Source organism: Sesamum indicum, linkage group LG4 (genome assembly GCF_000512975.1).
Source record: "Sesamum indicum cultivar Zhongzhi No. 13 linkage group LG4, S_indicum_v1.0, whole genome shotgun sequence".
NCBI lineage: Eukaryota > Viridiplantae > Streptophyta > Magnoliopsida > Lamiales > Pedaliaceae > Sesamum > Sesamum indicum.
In genome coordinates, this window is record NC_026148.1 from 2,575,022 (window position 1) to 2,595,847 (window position 20,826).

The 20,826-nt window shown below is 35.8% G+C and overlaps 2 protein-coding genes across 2 annotated transcripts in view; one reads left to right on the forward strand and one right to left on the reverse strand.

Moving 5' to 3' along the window:
• LOC105159826 (pentatricopeptide repeat-containing protein At2g41720) overlaps positions 1-7,886 on the forward strand; it is a gene marked incomplete in the record, with an annotated part of 8,336 nt that extends 450 nt beyond the window's left edge. The window contains 10 exon segments of the mRNA XM_011077028.2: positions 1-31; positions 690-862; positions 1,205-1,310; positions 2,465-3,574; positions 3,669-3,774; positions 3,858-4,062; positions 4,377-4,509; positions 4,635-4,739; positions 7,060-7,180; positions 7,480-7,886. Coding sequence (XP_011075330.1) covers positions 1-31; positions 690-862; positions 1,205-1,310; positions 2,465-3,574; positions 3,669-3,774; positions 3,858-4,062; positions 4,377-4,509; positions 4,635-4,739; positions 7,060-7,180; positions 7,480-7,592 — 2,203 coding nt within the window.
• LOC105159827 (pentatricopeptide repeat-containing protein At1g79540) lies at positions 8,913-16,223 on the reverse strand. The gene is made up of 5 exons (XM_011077029.2): positions 16,079-16,223; positions 14,278-15,779; positions 12,849-12,954; positions 12,536-12,707; positions 8,913-11,603 (listed from the first exon to the last, which is right to left on the reverse strand). Exons 2-5 carry the CDS (start codon positions 15,716-15,718, stop codon positions 9,132-9,134), a joined length of 4,191 nt encoding a protein of 1,396 aa, XP_011075331.2. The 5' UTR covers positions 15,719-15,779; positions 16,079-16,223; the 3' UTR covers positions 8,913-9,131.

A 20,826-nucleotide genomic window follows, 5' to 3' on the forward strand; every position in this document is an offset into this window, starting at 1 on the left:
TGCGCGCAAGAATTTTCCGGTTCTAATAAGGGTAATATTTGTGACATGTGCGTTGTGGTGGCCTAAATTTTATGAGTGAGAGCAGGGAGAGTTGTTTCACGAGAGTTTATGTTTTTATGTGAGTTGATAGTGTTTGATGCTGGTATTTAGTAATCAATAAAATAGAAAATTTATGAAGTTAGCATTTTGAATTTTCTACATCATCTAAATTCTGAATTTTTGTCAAGAATTGCATTAGGTCAGTTAATCAAGAGATTGGACTACACACAATTTATATATTATTAGCGAGGACAGTCAGTTGTAGTGGATGGAGTAAGTATTTGGCTTATGTATGTCACATTTTGTTGAAGGGGCCAGGAACCATAAAGATGCAATCTTTGAACAAATAGCTCCGTTGTATATTTATGTGGTAGAGCAAGGTGCGACCTCTATACCTTATGTAGGGATATATATTTCGTCCAGAGGGATGTGGAAAGATTATTATGTTCTTACTTTTGGGCATGGATTGGTTTTTTGGCTAGGCCTGGTGAGGTTGGAGTTGTAAAATGTAAGATCAATGCTTGTCAACTGCTAGCTTAATTTATACTTTTTGTTTTCTGACTTGAATTGCTTAAAGGTCATCTGTAGTTACTCGTTGATACCTTTATTTTGGTAAAGAACTGTAACACTACTTCTGTTTTTCTGTGCAGGAAATAACGAACATGGGTTCTATAGAACATAGTATCCAAGTATTCAATTGGATGAAGAATCAAAAAAACTACTGTGCAAGAAATGATATTTACAATATGATGATTAGGTTGCATGCTAGACATAATCGTATTGACCAGGCACGTGGCTTATTTTTTGAGATGCAAAAGTGGAGGTATGTTCATGCTCTTCATGTTCATTGCGTTGTCTTTTGGATGGTTATTAATTCCTCTGTTATTGAAACATCATTCTTCCTACTTCCCATCTCTTGGATAATCAACAAGATGCTGTGTTGACCAAATAACTGAAAAACTTCCTTTAGGTTGTTGGGCTGCTGAATTATAGTTCAAATGTCTAATTCAAGTAGCTAGCAAATATTTCTTTCAGACCTGAATTCTGTCAGAAATAAATCCTTGTATGATTGCATTGTATCGGCTGATGTCTTTACTTTTTTTGGTTGAAACAAAAAGGAATATTTACAACAGTCATCACAGCCTGATTTTATGGTTTGTTGTAGGTGCAAGCCTGATGCTGATACCTACAACGCCCTCATCAATGCACATGGACGAGCTGGTCAATGGCGCTGGGGACTGAATATCATGGAAGACATGCTCCGTGCAGCTGTGTGTATTTACATTTTTCCTTCCTAGTCAATCTTTGTGGTTCTGATGTGAGCTTCCTTCTTTTCATTATCTTTATCCTCCAGCTTGATTTTCCAATTTTAGCATTAGTCTAATTTTATTAATAAGGGAACTGGTGTCAGGTTATACCTAACTTTTTACTCCATTGCATTTTCTCAACCTTTTCTGTTATGAAGGTCTGGGAACTGATTGAGCTCTGACCAGAAATCAACTTCTGCGATGTCTTTTAGTTGTTTGTCAAATTGGCATTGGTTGTTTCTTTCAGCTGCACAGTTTGCCATTCATATGTCATATAGAAAGTTTAACTAGTTGTGGAACTCTGGTAAAAGTTTAACTAATTTTCTCTGTATGTGATGGTGTCTTTGGGTTCGAGTATAAGAAATTTGTTCCAAGGTAGACTGTTGGGCGGTCTCAGTTACTTTACATTGGAAGGAAAATGGTATCTGTGATATATGCTGATGTGATGCGCATAATATAAGTTTGTCATGGAGTTTCAAATGTTTGAGCTTGATCTCTATTGTCTGTCAATGTAAGATGCAAGTCAAAGATTAATATTTTATTTTTGTTATAATTTAGCTGTGCTAGCCTTTCCGTGCTAGCCTTTCCAGACCAGAATTACTCTTTTCACATTATCGTTTTTCATATTTGTAAGAATAAGCCACAGCCAGTTTGTTCAAATTTCTGGGCAACAAAGAAAAGACAGTGTGACATTACAAAGTTATTATGCTTGTATTCGACTACGTTTCCCTCTTCCAAATCCTCCCCTGATGTTGCACTCACTTGCGTCGCGCCACCCCCCTTTTTTTGTGGGTGTGCGGGAGGGTGGGGTTGGGGGTTTAGAATACTAAAACTAAATATTTCAACCTCTCTCCTCTATAACAAGTTAAGCTTTTAAATGAGGTTGCTATCCAATTTTTACATAACAATGATGTCTGCCATTTTAGTGTGTATGCATTCTTAAGGATTGGACTTCCTGAATGGAAATTGGTTATATTTAAAGACAAAATTTAACTGTTACTAACTATTTATTGTTTCAAATGCTGGGACATATGTGCCTGTTTTACAGTTGCCATGTGCTGGTCTATTAGTGATACTGCTTCACTCTAAATCATTTTGATATTGTCTCATATCTGCAGATTCCTCCAAGTAGATCAACATATAACAACTTGATCAATGCGTGCGGATCAAGTGGCAATTGGAAGGAGGCTCTGAAAGTTTGTAAAAAAATGACTGACAATGGAGTTGGGCCTGATTTGGTGACCCACAATATCATTCTATCTGCATATAAAAGTGGATCACAGTTTTCAAAAGCACTCTCATACTTTGAGCTAATGAGGGGTACAAATATCCACCCAGATACTACAACCCTCAATATTGTGATACACTGCTTGGTTAAGCTTGGAAAATACGAGGAAGCTATTAACGTTTTCAATTCAATGAGAGAGAAAAGATCAGAATGCCGTCCTGATGTTGTGACTTATACTAGCATCATGCATATGTACTCTATTTGTGGACAGGTTGAAAATTGTCATGCTGTTTTCAACACATTGATTGGGGAGGGTCTGCGACCTAATATTGTTTCTTACAATGCATTGCTTGGTGCATATGCCTCACTTGGCCTGAGCGAGCAAGCCTCGTCAATTTTTAATGAGATGAAACAGAACGGGATCCGCCCAGATGTTGTATCTTATACCTCTTTACTCAATGCCTTTGGAAGATCACAACAGCCACAGAAGGCTAGGGAAATATTTGATATGATGAGGAAAAACAATTGCAAGCCAAATTTGGTGAGTTACAATGCACTGATTGATGCCTATGGATCTAACGGCTTTCTTGCTGAAGCTGTGGAACTGCTTCAAGAAATGGAGCAAGTTGGTCTACAACCAAATGTTGTTTCAATTAGTTCCTTGTTGGCAGCATGTGGTCGCTGCTGCCAAAAGGTGAAGATTGATTCCATACTAAAAGCTGCTAAGTTGCGAGGTATAGAATTGAATACATTCGGATACAACTCTGCTATTGGAAGTTACATGAATGTCGGAGAATATGAAAAAGCTGTAACTTTATATAGGCGCATGAGGGAAAAGAAAGTTAAACCTGATTCTGTTACTTATAATGTTTTGATAAGTGGCTGTTGCAAGATGTCAAAGTATTATGAAGCACTTGACTTTCTTGCTGAAATGAAGGATCTGAAGATTCCTTTGTCAAAGGAGGTATATTCTTCCGCAATCTGTGCCTATAGCAAACAGGCAAGTAAGTTAGAAAGTGAACCTGTGAATCCTGCTTCCACAATTTGTTTTAGTCCTAATTCCCGTGTTCCCTCTCTCCCTCTTTCTATGCCAGGGTCAACTTGCAGAAGCAGAATCAATGTTCAACATGATGAAAATGGATGGTTTGGTTCCAGATGTTATTGCATATACTGCGCTGTTACATTCTTTTAGTACTGAAGGTGAGTTCATGTTTTAGTGTATCAAATTTAAAAGTGCAGTTCAAGACAATGCGGTAAGATTGCTGGAAAGAATATTTTTGCAGAACACTGGGATAAAGCATTCACAGTGTTTCAACAAATGGAGCTGAATGGTGTCCAGCCAGACTCAGTAGCTTGTGCAGCCCTTATGAGAACTTTCAATCGAGGATCTCAACCAGGCAAAGTCCTGCTTCTTGCTGAGTTTATGAGAGACAAGGAGATCCCATTTACTGATGCGGTGTTCTTTGAAATGGTTTCAGCATGTAGCATGTAAGTCTTTCTTGTTTAAATGTTTTATAAAGTGAAAACTAGGTCACTACACTTATTCTCCTTGTGGGCATGCTCATCCTGCATTTGATTTTTCAAATTGTTGTCTTGCAGTATAGATGCGTTTTCCTCAATGATTGTATCTTCAGGGCCAAAAATATGGATCTTGAACAATGAATTGAATTTATGTTTCTTTATTTCCTGTTCATATGATGATTACATATAGTAAGATGTTTATTTTCTGAATTAATTTTGTTTCTTGGTTTAGAGCATGGTCATTATCTGCTAAGAAATTGACAGTTGTGTTTTGTTTGAAGTTTGCGTGATTGGAAGACGCTAACTGATAATATTCAAATGATGGAGACTTCCCTTCCTCGTATCTCAGTCGGAACTCTGAACCATCTTCTTCATTCTTTTGGAAAAGTTGGAAAGACTGAAACCATGATAAAGGTAACTGTAATTGGAATATTCTGCGTTCTGTATCCTGTTGCATTTTATAGGAGTGTATCTGAGTCTGGTGCTGATTGTCGGGATGATTAATTTATAGATTTCTTCTTTCTCATCACTTTCTGCAGTTGTTTCTGAAGATAGTTGCATCAGGTGCAGAAGTTGACTCGACTACCTACGCAGTTTTGTTGAAGAATCTTTTAGCTGCCAGGAACTGGAGGAAATATATTGAGGTTAATTCTCAAACTTCTTCAGAAATATATTCTGGTTTCAATTTTTGACTGCTCAAGCGTTTGAAGATTTGTCTCATTTGAAACTCACTGAGCACTTATGTATTGAATCAGAGCCATTTCAACAGTTGCAGTTGGCAATATATTTGGTTGCAAAAAATTTGAACATTAATATTGTAATACTTCTAATAAATCAAACTGTCCACACTAAGGCCATTTAATGTGATATAATGAGTAAGTCTTTCCCCTTCCACATCAGTTTTCGTTCTGCCTAGATTTTCTTAGGTTAATTGGAATACTACAGAATCTCATTGCAAGAGAGTTTATCTTTTCTTCATTAAGGTCATTCATGAGGATAAATTTAAACACAGGCATCTTAATCTCCTTATGATCAGAACCTTTATCCTTTTCTCCTAACTACCAACGGAAGGAAGCCTATAGAAATTTGACATAATGTGTGATGTCTACAATCTGATGTTACAGAAGTCACTCATGGTAGTAGTCCCAGGTGCCACCTGGGTATTAGAAGTCTGTCTTCCCCTGCAGGAAAAAAAAAATCCATACTTCCACCACCAGCCTATTGGAAAAACAACCTTTTCTTGTTTCCCTTTCCCTTTGGACTGATTCATCTTCCCCACTTCTTCCACAGCTAGGTTTTTCTTTGAAATAACTTTCTGCTATTTTATGTACTCCATACTTCTTTGCAAGTAAACTCGTTCACAAATAGGAATCTTAAAGTTGATATTGGTGGTTGCATCCAACTTCAGTTGTGGTGAAGTGGAATGAAGAGAACCCTGAGTCTCCAATAGCATGGTCTGCCAATGAAGAAACTTATTACAATGATTAGGTGTATCCAAGACACACCTTTGTCTATATATAATTGGATGGCACATGCAATGGAAATTAAATAGTTAATGGTGGTGTCTGATACTAGGATCTAACATAGTTTTTCATCCCTCCTCTTTGTCCACTTGGATTGATACTTCAATTTATGGTACATTCATGAGGCTAAATTATATAATATTAATAGTTTAAAATTATTATTTAAATATTTTTAACTAATAATAATTTAAATTATTAATATTATATGATTTTTATAATTATTAACATTTATATTAGGCAAGATATTTTAAATTTAAGAGATGAGTTTACTATTAATTTTTATAATGTAATTTTAATTTAATATTTCAATTTAAATTATAAAATTTCAAAAATTAATATAATATTTTTTTTCATATTTTTAAGTAAATGTATTTAAAAAATATTTTATTTTTTAGTAGATGAAATGCAAAAAAAATCACTCAAAAGAAGTAAAAAAATGTACATGTGAAATATATAAACACCATGAGGGTATTTTAGGCAAAAGCACTTAAAAAAAAGTCCAAAGTAGCCAAAAAACACCCCTGGACGCACAAGGAGCGCATGTAATGCACCTTCTATTAATTACTAATGAAAGCGGTGTTTTTTGCTGAGTTACAAAACACAGGTGGGTTTTTAGCCTATTTCAAAAACATCGGGGGATTTTAGCTATTTCAAAAAATTCAGGGGGTAAAATGCATTTTAACCCAACCAAAAAGGAGTTAGGTGAGTCAACTAACGGCACTTTGACCCTTTCCGTTAAGTATTGACGGAAAATTAGAAATGGGACCAATATTGCAACTATTTTAACTTTTTGGGACTTAAAACAAATTTCCGTAAATCACGGGACCAAAAATGGCATTGACCCTTATTTGTGGGACCAAATATGCAATTTAGCCCATTCATGATGTTAAACCTTTGGGCATGATTTCTCAGACTTGTGTTTTAGACTTAGTAGAAGCAAACTTCGCAGATAAATGTTCATTCTACTGAAGTGTTATCTGTGTAGCTTAAAAAGTGGTTGGAGCCCACTTGTGTCTGTAGAATATGACTAAGAAAGTACTATTAGTCCCTAGGTGGGAATGCAGGTAGGTCAGACTTCATCTACTGGGTAAAGGGTAGGTTCTGGTTAGATGAATAAAGGTTTGTTGCCATGTAGGTAAATTTGATCTTATACTCAAGTCAAGTCGTACTCTAAACTGGCCGAATCTTATTATTCCAACTGTTGTAGAACTACTGATATGTAGCATTCTGCATGGGTAGGCCCGTTCACTCAGAATAGTGTACCTATCAGAGATGACCTGCTTTCTGTTTGCACCAACTATCATGTAGGTCATACGATTCATGGGTTTCATCTGCATTTCATTGTGAAAATCACTGGCAACTCGTGCAGCTTGTGGCAGCCGAAAACTAGCTCTTTCTTAATGCTGTGCAGTGTGCATAATCGAAACAAATTTTGATGCAGGTGATGCAGTGGATGCAGGATGCAGGTGTCCCACCTTCTGCTCAAATGTACAAAAACATATTATATTTTGCTCAAACAAGTGGCAGCACTGAAATTGCTGCAGTGATAAGAGAACGAATAGGTAAGATGGCAAGGGATCTTTTGCTGTTGTCATTTGTTTCCCAAATGCCTAACATCGTTGAGCACTCTGGTCTTTTGGTCTCACTCAACGTGAGAGTGTAAACTGAAGGAATTTATATTTAGAGAATATCAAGTCTTCTAGTGTAGACTTTCTCCATGATCACTTATGCACAAAGCTTAGTACTTTTGATTTTATGAGATCTATCTGAAGCAGATGACATGCTGAATGTTCGATTTCCACATCAGATATCAGCCTGTTGTTAACTATTCTCCTGTTATGTTTTGTTTTCCTTTCAACAGAATCATTGAAGAGGAAACCTGGTCATCCTATCTTAAACAGCAGTGAGCATGGTCCTCCGCTTCACGCCAATGAATTGATCAGTAGTACAAATGATTGCAGTGCCAATTATTAGTGGTGGCAAGTTCCAGAGGTATGTAGCAATATGAACGACATCCAGATTCAGAAAGAGATGAGCAACTTGCAGGAAGCTTCTTTGTTTTTTAACACCTATCCAATTGATTGTTAATGTAAGGGAAAATACCATAATGGATGAGCTGGTAGCCCGAGCTTGTATAAGTTTGTATTAGATTAGTGAGCTGATGTCCCAGGGCTCTGGATACGGCATTAAGCTTACAAATACAGTTTCTTTTAAACATATGTATCTAAAGAAATCACAAAAAAAAAAAAATAGAGGGTTGTCACTGCTTCCAAGTGTGTATATGAAGATGCGCAATAAATCCTGAAACTGGCTTGGAATAATTTGGCTTCTCCTAAAAGAATGTGCCATTTTGCATTTGTTTCCCTGTGATTGCAGATTTTCTGTTCAGCAAGCTTAATTTATCTACTTTCAAACTCATAAAACTCTATCATCACTTGAAGAAGCAAATCAAAATTCTAACCAAATGCTTAAGAATATATCTCAGCATATGTAGTTGGCAGTTAAGTATGCCAAGAAGCAATACTGAAGCAGTTGCAGTTGCAACTCCAGCTGGAGCCTTTCTTCCCAGGAAGATTCTAACAAAATGACATGACTGGGGTACCAAATACTGAAGCGAGTGGTGGTGGAGGCCCGTTCAAAGTAACAAGCTCTAATATCGGCATACAACAGCTAAAAGCAAAGAACAAAACAACAAACACTGGTACTCTACAAGACCAGCTATAGAACATTTTTTAATGCGCCCCACATCAGCATTCTCCAGAAGGCAGGAAAAAGAAAAAAAGAAGACGGAAAACACAGATTCTTTTCCTGCATTCTTCATACCTTTGAGTCTTTGACATTGTCGTGACTAATATCATATATATAGATAAAATATGAACGTCATTTGTTAAACCAACAATATGTAAAAATTGTTCCTGTTTATTTCTTATAAAGCAGCAATTGCTTCTGTAAGCTTACCCCTGGAGGATGATAAAGAATCACATAATTGGATGCTTAGTGGAACAGAAAAACTCGAGGACAAATCTAGACACGGTAAGTGACAATCACAATTCACAAACTACCAAACGAACTTGCCAATAAGCAATAATTAACACAAAGCTACAGCTTAATGGCTTTCCATCATGCACTTATTTTGATTTGAGAGAAAGAAAGAAACATGGTCCCAAAAAAAGCAATCAAGCCATGCAGTTTACCAATCAAATTGGGAGATACTATGAACATTGATATCAGAAACAATTTCTGCTCTCAAGACAGGAGAGGGTTAGGTACAAGTTACAAAATTGGGATGGATGCGGAGTGTCTAGTTCTCACTCCTGTAATGTAACATACCTAAGTAATATTAAGAGGACTGAGTACCTCCATCAATGCAGATTATAAAGCTGAAAAAGGTCAGCAGCCAATCTAACTACTCTCAACAAGTTGTACAACATCTCTCATGGTAAAAATAAAAAATAAAAGAAAAGTATGGTAGCTAGGTAAAGCCAAAAGCAAAAAAGTAAAAACTTCTCAGGTCTACATGTTCGACACATTCTCCCTTTTCCTCATCCTATAATGATGGTGTAAACGGGATTTTGTACTGCGACGAAGAAAAGAATTTAGGTCATAACCCATAGATTTCATTTTGTCAAGAAGCTCAAAAGCAAGTCCTGCTTTATCTTTTGAACTGAGAAGAACTTTAAGTAAACTGTTACAGACTGGAGGCATCAATCGGTGACCTTTTTCCATGGTGTAGAGAAAAATATCAACTGCCTCATTGAGTTTTTTTTCAGAGCAGAGAGAATAAATCAACTTAACACACCCAGGGGCAGACACAGTGACATCGAACTCCTCAAGAATGGAAAATGTCTTCAGAGCCTCCTCCACTCTGTCTGCCTGACAGAGTCCAACAAGCCAAATATTGTAAGGTGCTGAATCAAAATCTGCCAATTTGGTGTCTATCTCCAGTAAGCTTCTCACTGCCTTCACCAAGTCACCGTTTTGGAAAGATTCCTCGGTCAACTTTAATGCTTCACCTTGCAGGCCAGATAGATTCCTGATGTACTTCAACCAAAAGCTAAATGCAACAGAAATCTTCCTCCTTCTGCAAGACCAAGTCATAAGCGTTTTATACACAGATGAGCTTGGTTTACATCCATTTGCTATCATTTGTTCAAAGAGCTTATATGCATCCCCTTCTCTATCCACCCTTTGGAGCCCCTCTATGAGTGTTGCATATGTTACTGAATCAGGAAAATGCCCCTTAAGTTGGAGCTCCTCAAAGAGCTTAAGAGCACCATTAACCTGCCCAGCCTTGCACAAACCATTAATCAAAGTGTTGTACGTGGTGATGTTTGGCACAACGCCACTATCAGCAAGCTGCATGAGAAGCTTGTAAGCCTTAAGTATTAACCCTGAGTTAACCAAGTTATCTACCATTTTTTGTAAGCTTGCGCTGTCAAGGATGCGATCAGCACCTTGAGACAACCGAAGAAATAATGATGGGTTCTTTCCAATCTCCATTTTGTAAAGCATTAGGTGAGCTTCCTCAAGCTTGCCAGCTTTGGATAGCCCATCAATTAGAGCATTAAAAGTCACAGCAGAAGGAAAACAGCCAAGCTTTTCCATTTCATTGAAGATCTGCTGGGCCTCTCCAAGCAGACCGTTCCTGCACAAACCACAAACTAGAATAGTGTAAGTACAAGTACTGGGGAAGTGATTGTGCTGGGAAATCTCTAGTTTAAGAGATCGAGCTTGGTCCAACAGCCCTATGTCACAGAATCCTTTGATTAACACATTATAACATTTCGTGTCAGGCACAAGACCTTTTCCTATCATATCCCTCAAAATATTAACTGCATCTTTCATCCTTCCAGCTTCACATAATCCTCGCATCATAATCGTATATAATACAAGATCAGGTTCTGAACCCACATCATAAACCTTCTGAAACATTTCCTCTGCTTCACTAAGCCTTTTGGCTCTTATCAGACCATCGATCAGACAACTAAACCCTCGTATCCCGACCTTATACCCATCATTTCTAAATGACTCGAAAAGCGCGAAGGCCTCATCAATCTGGCCACACTTACAGAATCCATCAAGCAAAGCATTATATGTAGCAGCATCTGGCATACATCCACTACTTTTCATCAATTTAAAAAGCCTATGAGCATCATGCGTTCTCTTTGCCTTGCACAACCCGGACATAATCACAGTGTACGTAATCCTACTGGGCAAGATACCCCTCTCAGTCATCTCGTCGAACAGATTGAGCGCATATTCAGTCATCCCACACTTGCACAACCCATCAATCAAAACACTATATGTATCGCAGCCAATTCTACACTTAGACTTTAGCATCATGTTATAAACCGCCAATGCCAACAAAATCACATCTTTTTTAACCAAGACATGCAATATCACATTGTAAACAGCTAAATTCGGCTTACACTCATAATCCTTCATCCTCCCAAACGTTTCCACCGCCTTTTCCGCCTTTTTTAACCTCCAGTAGCCCAAAATCAATACCACAAAGGCATCTGCCGGAACGGGCAACTTCTCATCCCTCAATTCATCAAGGACACTCCAGTACAAATGAAACGAATTACCACTTTCACAGCTCAAAAGCATGTCAAGAATTAAATTATGCGAAAGCCCACTTCGGAAACGCGCCTTCTGAGCTGCCCAGATGAAGAACCGAAAGCAAATCCGCGGGTCTTTCTTCAGTTGGGTCTGAGACTGAAGGACTGAAATTATAACTTCTCGATTAAGGAAAGGAACTAAGTTTTGGAGGGCGGGCCCAATGGGGTGTACGGAATTGATAAGGGCGAGGACTTCATTCGTAATATTCAAATTTTCGAGAGCATTGTCGGACAATGAACAGAAGCTGGAGGACGGGGTGAAGTGTTGGGGTTTGATTGAACGGAAGATTGGGGAATGGAGGAACTTCTGCATAATGGCGACGGAGCAAATGGAATACTCATTTTTTACCACATTTGTGTGTGTTTATGCGAGTGTTTTGGTTTAGCAGTGGTTTTGTAGTCGGAGATGCGGCGGCGGCGGCAGCGGCGGCGAGAGTCCAGAAAAAATGTGTGTGTAACGTTAGAAGCGCTATTGCTCCAAAAGCGATTCCCTCTTTTAGCTTTGGGCCTATTTGCTCTTGGGTTGAGCCCAGGCCCAATATGGCTTCTTCACATACGTTTTCTCTCTAGTAGCTGTACTCTATTGATAGAAAATGAAAAAATCGTGTGGAAGATTGTCATTATTTATGGAGTAGTCGCACTTATAAAAAATGTAGCTGACGTTAAAAGGAATAAAAAATACTTGCAAAATAGAAAATGAAAATTAAATCAACTGTGCAACTACACTCTTGCTAGTTTCCAAAAATTATCAATAGGTAATGTTACTGAAAACGAATTCAAATTTCACGTCCAAGCGGCAAATTTCAAAATGGAACTACGCGATATCTGCATAAGCGAAACCAACTACTGCGAAAACAGCACAACAGCACTCCACCTCCGAAAACAGCACAACACTTGCCAAACCAATCCTAAGGATGAGCCCTCGTACAAGAAATTGCTTGTGATATGTAACACTCTGATAATAAAATAGCAGAAAAATACCTTCAAGAATTACAGAATCGGGCGGGAAAGAACAGAGGAAATGAGATGGGAGGAAATCAGAAAATTTTCATTAACAAAAGATGCCTCTCCTTACAACCCATTCATCCTTTAAACACAGAGATTACAAATTTCAGACAAAATAGTAAGGATTAAAACCTGTCAATCTATTAAAAACTGCTGCAGCTCGCTGTATAGCCTTGTCCTTCCTCAGACTGTGATTGGTTCTTGGTCTCGCATGTCTGAAACCTTCAAAATGGGGACGACAGCTGCTGTGGCAACGGCTCATTCATTGTCAGCCGTACACGTGTCGCTTGCCTGGCTAAATCCAGAATGAGAAATCTCCCCAAAATCCCCAATCTTTTCTGCCTCTGAATTGAGCCCTAATTGCTTCAAAATGGCGTCGCCTTGTTCCTTTGATTTAAAATCGCCCCCAATCTCCTTTGTGCACTCGATCTGACGGTCCTCATTAAGTCTTCTCACCGAACGGCTGCTTTTCAATGTCGCGTTTTCACCATGAAACACGACATGATAATCGGATCTCTCACACTCTCAAGGGCTAGCCGGGCCATTTGTCCACCTTTCCCAATGATGAAACCAGCTAGGGAAACATTAACACTGGTCCTCATACATGTGCCTCTGATTGAGTAGCAAAATGGCAGGAACAGCCGCTGAGCTGCTACTGTCCACGAACAAAGGCGCACAGTGAAGGAAGTGACCAAAATGAGACTGCAGTGCTGCATGAAGAAGCTAATATTACATATTCACAAATTCCTAGCGCAGCATACCAGACAGAGTTGAGCTTTTTATTTAAATTATGGTAGGACAGAGAAAACCCGATGACTTGTTACCAGTAGTCAAATTTCACCAAAATGCACATCATAGAAGATGGATAACATACTGATACAAAGATGCACGATACAATTCACAGAATAAAGTCATCGCTAAAATGAAAATCAGAGAAACAGGAGGGTTACCATGATCTGCTATGCAGCCCACTATTTCTTCTTTTATTTGGTCAAAAAGATTTTGGTATTTTGTTTTAGAGAAAACCCTTGTCTCAATTGAGAAAGAAAAGTTCATTATGATTGATAATCAACCCACAATCCACATGAGTGCGGGATAAGGAGTTTGGGCAGGGAGATGATAATGATATGACCACAACTAAAGATGGACTGCTACAGGCATCCATCGTGACTCTGGTGGTAATTTGGCAGGGGTATTGAACTGTGGGGCTAAGTGCCAGCTTATTCAATTTCAACGGGATCGTCCCTTTTTGGGTTTCCATGGGTCTAGTGCAACAACCTGAAGTTTCAAGGGGCATTTTGCCCTAGAACTTACCATACAATCTGGAACAGCTCTTGCTTCCATATTGTCACATTTGCATTGTTTCAATTGATTTAGGATAAGCAAAAGAAACTGCCAAAGAGTCTGAGGAAGAAAACACTTTCTAAAACAAAAGAAATTAGGACAATAACTTGTTTTGTACTAGAGAGTGTGCTGACATTAAGAAAGGCAGGAATAGTTTTTTCCTTCAAAAACTCACATTTTTACCAGTACAGCAATTAAGTTTAAAGATTGTTGCTTTAATGCTACTCCACATTTCATTTGCTGTAACTCTCAACTCCAAATAATTCAGTGGAATAATTGTTTAATTGCTATCTACATTCTACACAACTCAATTAGAATCTCTTTCAACCTAAAGTTAAATCATGAAATAGAAGAGTTTAAACCATCCATTGAAATACTATCGTCTTTTTGTCGTCGTCTGAAGAACTTCATGTTTTCCTATGTACTAAGGGCTTCTCCCCATACACATCTAGAGATTTCTTCTTTGTTATATAGATTAAAGCGTGTTTCACGTAATAACAGTTAGACATGAAACAACTCATTACTAGGACAAAGTCCAATTAAAAGGTTGTAATTACTGACCTCTGGAGCTCAGGAGTTACAGTTGCAACACAGAAGACACCGGGCTTACAACTCCATATCCCAGGTCAATTGCCCAAATCAAATGAAGAGATGTGATTGTCTTGCCAAATTGTTATTCATAATATCTCAATCACATAGCGGTTCTTTTACCAAAAGGTTCATCTTTTCATGTAAAAATTCAAGGACATCTCCTCTCCCTTCCTTCAGAAGTAACTGTCTCAGCCTGCCAAAGGTATGTCTTCCTGGGCGAATTCCTCTCTCCATCATCTCTTCCATTAAGACACAAGCCCTAGACACATCACCCTTGTCACATAATCCATTAATAAGTGCAGAAAATGTGTGCATGCTAGGAGCAAACTGCTTCCTTTCCATATACTTCCACACCTTGAGAGCTATCTCTAGTTCCTCTCTCTCACAGAACATCTTGATCATCATGGTATATGTGTCGGCATCAGGCTCGCAAACTTTGGTCATCCTGCGAAACACCTTAAAAGCCTCATCAGTCTCCCCACGACCAATCAAGCCATTTATAAGAATGTTACAAGTTCTTGAATTGGGTCTCACCCCCTTTTTATCCATATCATCCACAACCTTGTAAGCATTTTGGAATTTATTTACTTTGCAGAAAGCACTAATTAAGGCGTTGTAAACTGCCACATCAGGCTCTACTCCATTTTGTTCCATTTGAAGGAATGTATCAATTGCATCCTCAATTCTGTTTTCAATACCATATGTATGTATCAAAACGCTATAAATAAACGACGTGGGCTGACAACCACTGAATTCCATCTCATTTATAACATCAACTGCTTCATGTGTCCTTCCTGCCTTGCAGAGAATGTCAACCATGATTCCATATGTCACAATATCAGGATTGCAGCCTGAATCAACCATTTCCCTAAAAATCGCCCTGGCTTTTGGCAAATTTGGAGCCCTTCCCCATCCTTCAAGCAAAATGCTATAAGTTTTTGAATCGGGACAAAACTGATTGTTCATGGCATCAAAGATCTCCTGAGCTTTTCCAACATTCTTTGACTTGCACAAAGCACTCAATAACCCATTAAATGCAGCCAGATTTGGAGGCACATCATATTTTTTCATTATGTTAAATGTATAAACCGCCTCATTCACTTTTTGGGCCCGTGCATACTTTCTCATGATAATACAGAAGGTCTCAATATTCAGTATTCCCTTGGTCCTCATGCTGTTCACGAGATCCCACATTATCTCATACTGCCTTATCTTCGCCAATGACTCAATCATGATATGGTAGGCTCTAATACTGTGCACATAATTTCGTTGCTTGCCAGCCCACTCAAAGAACCGGTGAGCCAGCATTCCAGCATTTTCGAATTTTGCAAGGACCTGTTCAACTACATCTTCAGAAACCCGGATACCACTTTGGTCGAGCGCAACATCAAGGCCTACTTTGGGGCAGGACATCATAATTTTACAGATCTTTTTTGTTATATCAGGTGAATCTTGCACTGTTTCTCCTGAGCTGTACAACCTACCCCCAACCAAAATTCTCAAGAAAACTTTATCGCAGCATCGAATTCGGAATATCATGATGGAGAAGTAAATAAAACTTCGCACGGTCACCGCCTGGAGAATAGTGGTGAGCAATTACCTACATCATTACACACAAACATTCAAGCAATCATTTTATCAAGCACATGACACACAAAAGAATTGCAGGCACCTTCCACTTACTCAATCAATCTCATCTATATCATTTTTCAGGCGAATACATATTTCTACAACGCATATAACTTGTCTCATCCAACAAAAAGAAATAACAGCATTAAGAAACAAATCATTCTTTTTAAATTTTATTTCTTCTCGTAATCAAGAAAATCAACTTCCTAATCCCACCCTTGTATATAACCACATACACACACACACACACATACATAATAGAAAGAGTACCTGAAGTCTGTAATGAAACCCGTGCTCTTCTTTCCTTTCTTTTCTCAGTATGTCTTTTCTCGGTTTCTTCTGTTACTTCCACTCAGACGAGAAGCGGACTGTCTGTTCGCTGGGCTGTTGAGTGTCCGACCCGGTGTTTGGGCCCTGTAAAATGGGCTTTTAATATTAGAAAAATTTTGAAAAAATAAAATAGTAAAATTACAACAATCTCACCAGATGTGAGTGTAATTACGAATACCTCTCGTTATTTAAAATTTTTTAAATACTCATTTGATGATTGATAGAATTTATATAATTGATGAAAATTTAATGAAGATTTATAGGTTAAACTAGTTATTAGACAACCGTTGAAATCTTCAAACGACGACATATATTTATAATTATATTAAACTTTCATAAAAAACTCATCGTAATTTATTCCTGAAAAAATTATCTAATTAAACCCTAATTTTAGAAGTTCGTCACATCATTTTTTTTTATTATTATTTATTGAAAAGTGTCGATAACTTTAGTCTTTTAACTTAGATCATCATCACGAGTCACGACATATTAGAAATTCATAAAACTGAATTTAGTAGGATGTCCTATATATAAAAGTTGTAAATTAAACAAGTGGGATTAAATAAAATTTTATATTTATTTCCTATATATTAACTTAATGTGTCTCGATTTGACTAATACAATATTTTCTCCGTGACTTGTGTAGTTAAGTTCCAATAATTAATTAATCATAAATGTCTTTATACTTCACGAATTTTTTTCTTAGTGTAAAATAGTAGATTATTTTATATATTATAAATTATAATAAATTAATATTATTGATCATTATTAAATAAAATTATGTAAAAATTTAACATTTTATCATAATTAATTAATTTTTATTATATTTTTTTTTATAATCAAAGTTGAAAGAAATATACTTAACTCGATGAAGGCATAAAACTATAGCCCATTCAATTGATTGTGGTCCCAAATCTTTAATAGCACATATTACATGTAAATGATGTTATTTACAATTCAATTTGCAGTCTGTTGCGCAATAGATTGTCTTGTTTTTCTTCGTATAAACATCATAATTTTATCATGAAAATGTCTCATCAGGAAGACGAAGTTTTGAAGTTTAAAAATCGTTCAAATTTCTCATTTGCAATCAATGTGAAACATTTGCCTCATCAATCCCTCTAGACAAGGGCTTTGAGACGGACACATTACCTCGTTCCCACATACGTCAAATAATGTGGATTTGAATCTCATTATTGTATTAACTATTAATTAATAATTATCACCTATATTATTTAAACTTTTAAATAGAGTGGTTCTTTAACAATATCAATATCGCTAGTGATAATTTTAAATATAAATAATATATAATAAACTATAAGCATATGAAGTCGATTGCGACCAAAATAAAAAAGTTTAATTATATTTAAACCCCTTATAAAATTTTAAAATTAAAATTTTCTCCAAAAAATAAAATAAATTTATAATTACACCCTTTAGAAAAACTTACTATTTACTCATGACCCTTTAGATTTTGAATGAAAAATGCTGAATATATGAAATAACATATGAATTTGAAAAGTTCAACGACTAATTTACAGGTTGTAGATAAGTCTACGTAGGAATGCAAATATAAGTCGAGTTGCATTAAATAATGCCAACGTATCAACATACTTTAATTCAATCAATCACAAAATTTATTTTAGTAATTTAATACTTATCTAATTTAATCAATTTCTGTGTGATTAAATTACATTATACCCCTTTTCTAAAATGAGCTTATAAATTAGGCATAATTACACCATCACATCAGAAATTTGAAGAATTATATATAATACACTTAAGTTTGTTTTCGTCTAACAAATAGATTCATTCATTAATTAAAATTTATCGAATTTGCTGACATTAGCAAATAATCGAATGAAAATCCATATGTAATGGGAGTGTTTGCAGGAGTTTTCAAAAAGCGTTTTTCAACTTTTGACTCCAGAAACCACTTTTGATGAATTTGGAGTGCGGATTTCTCATTCTGAAACTGCTAAGAAAAGCGCTTGTAGATCAAAAGTTAGAAATACTCCCCCAAGTGCTTCTAGTTACTTTGATTTTTTTGTAAATAAATCTAACTTTATTTTTTACTACCTTTATCCTAATTATAATAATTTTAATTCAACTTTACTATATTTAATTTATTTTCAAAACTGTATATTTAAAGTTGATATTGGAGTTTTAAAACAATTTGAATAATTTAACAATAATAAAATTTTTACTTGCACATATTTAATACTTTAGGATTTTTATATTTTATTTACTATATTATCTAATTATATTATTCTATATATCATTCAAAAATATAAATTAAATAGCTATGATTAATTATAAAATTATATATTCTTACCATCATGCAGGTTTAGTTATCGTATATGCATCAACAATTATTCTATTTAGTGGGATCATTATTAAACTTAACATTCAGTTTTTTTATTAATAATTTTAAAAAATTAAATATAAAATATACTAATCTAAATTATTTTTATTTGAAAAATTATTATCATCAACGACAAGTGTAATATAAAGAAAAATAATATATTTTTAACATTGAAGACAAAATGATGTTTAACAATTACATTTATTTTAAAAGTGATGCATTCAAAAAATGTACAGGTCCAATAAATTTGGAAATTGTTCAATGTTTGGATCGAAGCGAATACAAATTCTGAAAGGGGACCTGCAAAAAAAGCGTCAGCACTCTGACACCCATATTTGTATTGGATTTGAGATTGTATATAGCCAAAAAGTAGATAAATATAATTAAAATCAAGATATAATGAATAAAGTTGTTGAAAAGTGTAAGAACACGTGATAACGTGCTTATAGAATACTTAGATAATGTTTAAAGAGTGAGAGAGATGGTTTAGAGAGTAATAGAGGTGTGAGAGATGTTGGGGGACGTTTATAGAGCGAGAAAGGTGTCATGAGGGGTGTCTCCTTACGATGGGGCTATGCACGTTTCCTTCATTCTCAAGAAGAAATGGATAAGGGCTGTTTGGATAAGCCATAATATGCTCTTATCTTCTGTTAATCTTGTTGTTGAATACTTATTTTCAAGTTTGGGGGACCCTTCATTAGCGAGGGACTCCTAACCACTAGGAAGTCCAAGTGGCCAATAAATTCAGGACTTTGGGGAGACCTCCCTAGTACGTAAGGAGTTCTAGTCATCAGGGAAGTCTTCTTTGCTAGGGCTGATGTGGTTCTAAGGTGGATGTTGACCTTTGAGTTGATGAGGTGCCACGTGGGAAAGTGGACTGCCACATGTGTGGGCTTTTTGAGCCAAATATTTTGTCGGACTCTGATCATGGTCCAAGTAAGGGGATGCGTTGGGCTTCCTCCCTTCTTTTGGGCTGTTTGGACCTCCCTTTGTCAATCTGTTTTTTAGGGGACATCCATCTAGGCCGCCCCTCCTTAGAGCGTTATAGGCCTCTTGTTTCTTTCTTCTTTTTTGGGCCAACTTATTTTTATACACATTAAAAAGTAATTTTCCATTAATACTATTCAATTTATTTATTTTTTGTTTGCCTACAAAAACTATCCACTTTAATTCTATTATTATTTTAAAATGTTTATACAAAAATCACTTATTACAAACACCCGCTAGAATATTAGAAAAGGGTGCAGGTTGGCCCAGTTGGTTTGTGGTCCATGGCCTCTTAGGGGTCCACAAACTGTCATCTTATGGCTTAGTCCAACAAAAAAGTATTACAAAGAATATTGTTTGGTTTACTTTCCACTTTGCTTATGGTACATGATTGTTTGATTCTTGAATTTTAGCATTTGTACTATTTTTCCACTCATTTCACAAAATTATCATAAATAAATAAATAAAATGAATTATTGAATAGCAAAATTCTACTCTTAATAATTACATCATTACAAAAATACAATATTTAATCATGGTTAATTCTCAAGGTTAAAAACAAAATAATCGTAGCAAATAGTCATTGACCACGATCATGCAACAGTTGTTGGCCGTAGTATCTGCGAGGGTGGCAAATACTTTACCATGGCTCTTAGCCATGATAAATAACTATTTTTTAGTGAAAAATTTATGTTTTCACATTTTATGTAACTGTGGTTAATAAAAGTATTTACCACAGTTTTTAGTCCATAACTATTAGTCTTAGCCAATAATCATTTTTTCTAGTGCATGTATAAAAACAAATGAATAAAAGTTAATATGACTACAAAAATGAAATTTCATCCTCCCAAATTATTTAAAATTTTCCTTTCAAATTTATAACATTGTTGAACATATTATAATGCCTTGAAATTGATAAGACGTCAATAATTCAATTCTTTTAAAAATAAAAAGAATATAATTCCCTGGTGTATACAATCTTACGAGTACTATGATTTAATATTTAATTTACATTTGGGATATCATCATCTTTTAAAATTTCATATTAATATTATTTCATAATTATATTAGTTCAAAATGTAATTAATATAATTAACCCTTTAATGAATATTGGTATAAGATAAACAATCCCTTTTATTCATAATTGACATTTATTTAAAGGATAATTACACTTTTCTACTATGAGATTTGGTGTGAGTACACATAAATTTCATGTTGTTTGAAAAATTATATCTAACACTTCTGAAATTTGTTTCCGTCGAACAAATAGATCTTTCCGTTAGTCAAAATTAACTGAATTTGTTGATATTAATAAAAAATAAAATAAAAATTTATA

Coding starts and splice junctions, on each gene's coding strand:
- LOC105159827 (XM_011077029.2), bottom strand. CDS start 15,718: ATGATATTCCGAATTCGATGCTGCGATAAAGTTTTCTTGAGAATTTTG. Junction 12,955..14,277: donor AAAAGAACCGCTATGTGATT/GAGATATTATGA, acceptor TTCTTCATGCAG/CACTGCAGTCTCATTTTGGT. Junction 11,604..12,535: donor CTCATTCTGGATTTAGCCAG/GCAAGCGACACG, acceptor ACACTCGCATAA/ACACACACAAATGTGGTAAA.